Source organism: Mus caroli, chromosome 5 (genome assembly GCF_900094665.2).
Source record: "Mus caroli chromosome 5, CAROLI_EIJ_v1.1, whole genome shotgun sequence".
NCBI classification, from domain to species: domain Eukaryota; kingdom Metazoa; phylum Chordata; class Mammalia; order Rodentia; family Muridae; genus Mus; species Mus caroli.
In genome coordinates this window covers 16194079-16197933 of record NC_034574.1, presented here as the reverse complement: position 1 = coordinate 16197933, position 3855 = coordinate 16194079, and the positions used below count along the sequence as shown (strand labels likewise).

General features: G+C 46.8%; 1 protein-coding gene across 1 annotated transcript in view; it reads right to left on the bottom strand.

Annotated features, from left to right (window-relative positions):
- The window catches only part of Gsap (gamma-secretase activating protein), a 99987-nt gene extending 98601 nt beyond the window's left edge, over positions 1 to 1386 (bottom strand). The window contains exon 1 of the mRNA XM_021162344.2: positions 1000 to 1386. Coding sequence (XP_021018003.1) covers positions 1000 to 1096 — 97 coding nt within the window. The 5' untranslated portion in view covers positions 1097 to 1386. The remainder of the gene's footprint in view (positions 1 to 999) is intronic.
- Between the last annotated feature and the right edge of the window lie 2469 nt (positions 1387 to 3855).

The following is a 3855-nucleotide window of genomic DNA, read 5'->3' as shown; positions in this document are numbered from 1 at the left end:
GGAGGAGAGAAGAGAAGGGAGGGGAGGGGAGGGGAGGGGGCGGGGCGAGAAGAGAAGAGAAGAGAAGAGAAGAGAAGAGAAGAGAAGAGAAGAGAAGAGAAGAGAAGAGAAGAGAAGAGAAGAGAAGCGGAAAACATATCTTAAATTACAGATGTTCTTCTTTTAAGTGAATCAATTCTGGGAATCCACAAAAGTCATTTTCCACTTCCTCACCAGAAGAGCCTCAAGCATCAGGAACAAGTTCCAACTGACCTGGGAAGGCAGGAAGCTGAACATCCCTGCCTCGGTACTGCTTGCCGCGCAGGGGTGAGGTGAGGTAGGGTGGGGTGGGTTTAGGGGAGTGCTTGATGGCTCTTGAGCAAGCTGCTATGTCTTTAGAACCCCTGGACCCTCAGTTCCCTGCGTGCAGCCTGAAAGAGCACCCTACCCTCTCTACTCACATCTGATGGGAAATTCCCCCTAAGCCATCAGAGATACAGACTGTTCCACAGATACACAGAAAACGTCTTATTAAAAGAAGAAGAAGAAGAAGAAGAAGAAGAAGAAGAAGAAGAAGAAGAAGAAGAAGAAGAAGAAGAAGAAGAAGAAGAAGAAGAAGAAGAAGGAGAAGAGAAAAGAAAAAAGGTTAAACCACGGAACTCTCCTTTTTAAAAGCATATTGACGCTAAGAATGGTCAGCATCCTCGCTGGGGCAAGCAATGTAATTGCTAAGATACTTAAATGGTCCTTTTTTGACCTCACGATTCATGCTGGTTAAGTTACCCTATACTTTGCCCTGATGCTAGCTGAGCCCTGGAGGCAAGCGAGAGGGAACCATCCCGCTACGCCACCTCCACCCCACCCTCCCCTCCCTATGGTGACACATTGGGTACCACTCGTTGCACAGGCTTGGGCAGCCCCAAGATGTGCCCGCAGGGACGGTGCCCCCTCAACCCAGAGCCTCTATGGGACTTTGGGTGACCAGCCCCGGCTGCCCCCACCAGGACCCGCGCCCAGCACCTGCGCCATCTCCTTTGTCCGTTGTCGCCGCCTGTGTGAGCAAACTCGGGAGCACGTCCTCCAGCACATCGAAGTGAGTGACCAGCCGCAGAGCCATGGCTCCCAAGCAGCAGCGGCGGGCATTCCGGCCGGGCTTACACCTCCCAGCCTACAACCACCTCCCCTTCCTCCCCGCCTACACCGGCTGCTTTCGGTTCAGGGTTCTGGGCGGTCCAGCCCCGAGGATCCCGAGCACCGCCCCTTCCAGGCCTACACCGGGGAGCACTTCTCCCTACCCCTGAGACAACGCCTCTCCCTGCCTCTGGGGCTGGCAGGGAACTGTGGCAGGGCCCGAAGGGGTGACAAAGCCAGCAGCTTCCAGACTGGACTTGGGGACAGCCATGCGAAGCAGAGGGCAGGCTTTCTTTAGCCCCAGGTCATTCCCCCACGCGGCCACTTAGCTAGGGCCAGGTCACCTGAGGAGACTCAAGGTTACACAAAAACAGCTGGCACACGGGCCAATTCTCCTTAGCTCTGCTGCACAGGGTGATGTTTCAGCTATAGTGTTTAGGTAATAAACAGCAGCAGGGAGTGGGTAAACTACAGGGTGCTGTTAAATGACACTAAGGAAGGTTAGCTTAGCACAGTCTGGGTTCTCTTTACCTTTCAATCCATGCTTGAGGAAGCTGGCTTGTCCACAAGCGGCCTCCGACGAGGTTTGTCTATAGGCACGTTCATTCTTCTTGGGTTCCTTCCCAAGCCCATCTATTCCTCTATAAGTAAGTCTGGTGTTTTCGTTCTATCACGCTGACTTACTCTGCTTGAGGAGTGCTCAGTAAACTTGGCCCTGTGAGATGCCATCCGTTCTGTATAGCAACAGCAGGTAATTACTGTTGCTAAAACTGAAATAGCCTTACCACAAAAACTTACATAAAAATTTAAGAGAAATTTAATGCTAATATTGACTGTGGGTACAGGAGAAGATACTGGAGACATGAGGAGCCACTATAAGATTTTATAACAAGTGGAGCCTGTTAGCTTCGCTATCCACACATGCCCTTTCTTGCCTGTCTTTACGTTTACAGGTTTGTTTTTGTCAAGTAAGATGGGCTGGTTATTTATGGAAAATAGCTTATTTAACAGATATATTCAATTTAAAGGTTCCACTCCACTATTTGAACTAAGAAAGAATTCTGAAGTTAAGATTCTCTTGCTTGTATAGAAACTCCTGAAAATAACTAAGTTTAAGAAAAGAGGCCAAGAAAGAATAACCAAGATGGTGGAAAGCTATAGCCAAGCACCACAGAGCTGCATGGATCACCATGCTCCTTCAGAAACTTAAAATAAACCATGGTGGACCTTAAAAATCAGATAAAATTGGAACCACAAAAATTCTATACTTCAGGCACTGAACACGTGTATAATCATGGCCTAAATGTTTTGAGGGATCCAATGGCTTTCTGGCTCTACAGCAGGTAATCCATGTCGGGTACAGTAAATCTAACAAAGAATGCATAGTTGAGGAGCTCATGGGCCCCATAAATGAACCTTCTACCATTATTTTGCTAAATGGCATAGTAGCAAACAGCTTTCTAAGCTATACCCATACTCTCTGACCTCACCGGAGAAGTTTCTTTGTGCAGTAGATGGTGATTAATGCACAAACACACACTCATCAAAGTGCAGAGAATGAGAGTCTGTGTCGTGCTGGGCTACAAGTGAGACATCTAGATCACTTCTTATCTCCCCAAAGCTTAAGGACCATTGAGGGAAAGCCAGAGGTGAGGATGGCTGGACATGACATGACTACTCTCATGAACTTACTGCAGCTGTGGTTGGCTGCACAAGATCTCGGCAAGACCAGCTAATCACCATTTCCAGAATAGAAGTGGGAAGGGGACACCCAAAATCCTCCAGGAGGGAGCTGGTTTCTCTGAAGTGCTGGCACATCTGTGAGCACAGGTAACAAAAGGGACCATCCCAGAGTCATCAGGACACAGGAACCAAGTAACAGCTGGGAAAGGATCATTCCGTCTGCACCCCAGAGCTAACCCTGTGCCATGGCTTTTCAAATGCAAATCCCTCCTGGAGACAACTGGTCTCCCAGGAGTACTGACACACAGACTTGCAGGAGGGACAAGCCACAGTCAGAGACAGCAAGACCAGTTAACACTAAGAGATAACCATGTGGTGAGAGACAAGGGCAAGAACATAAGCAATAGAAACCAAGGCTACTAAGCATTATCAGAACCTAGTTCTCCCACCACAGCGAGCCCTGGATACCTCAAAACACCAGAAAAGCAAGACTCTGATTTAAAGTCACATCTCATGATGATGATAGAGAACTTTAATAAGGACATAAATAAATCCCTTAAAGAAATACAGGAGAACACAGGTATACAGCTAGAAGCCCTTAAAGAGGAAACACAAAATCCCTTTAAAAATTACAGGAAAACACAATCAAAACAGGTGAATGACTGAACAAAACCATCCAGGATCTAAAAATGGAAATAGATTCAATAAAGAAATCACAAAGGGAGACAACCCTGAGGATAGAAAACCTAGGGAAGAGACCAGGAATCATTGACACAAGCATCACCAACAAAATACAAGAGATAGAAGAGAAAATCTCAGGTGCAGAAGATACCATAGAAAACATTGACACAGCAGTCAAAGAAAATGCAAAATGCAAAAAGATCCTAACCCAAACCATCCAGGAAATCCAGGACACAGTAAGAAGACCAAACCTAAGGATAATAGGTATAGAAGAGAGTGAAGATTCCCAACTTAAAGGGCCAGTAAATATCTTCAACAAAATTATAGAAGAAAACTTCCCTAACCTAAAGAAAGAGATGCCCATGAACATACAAGAAGCCT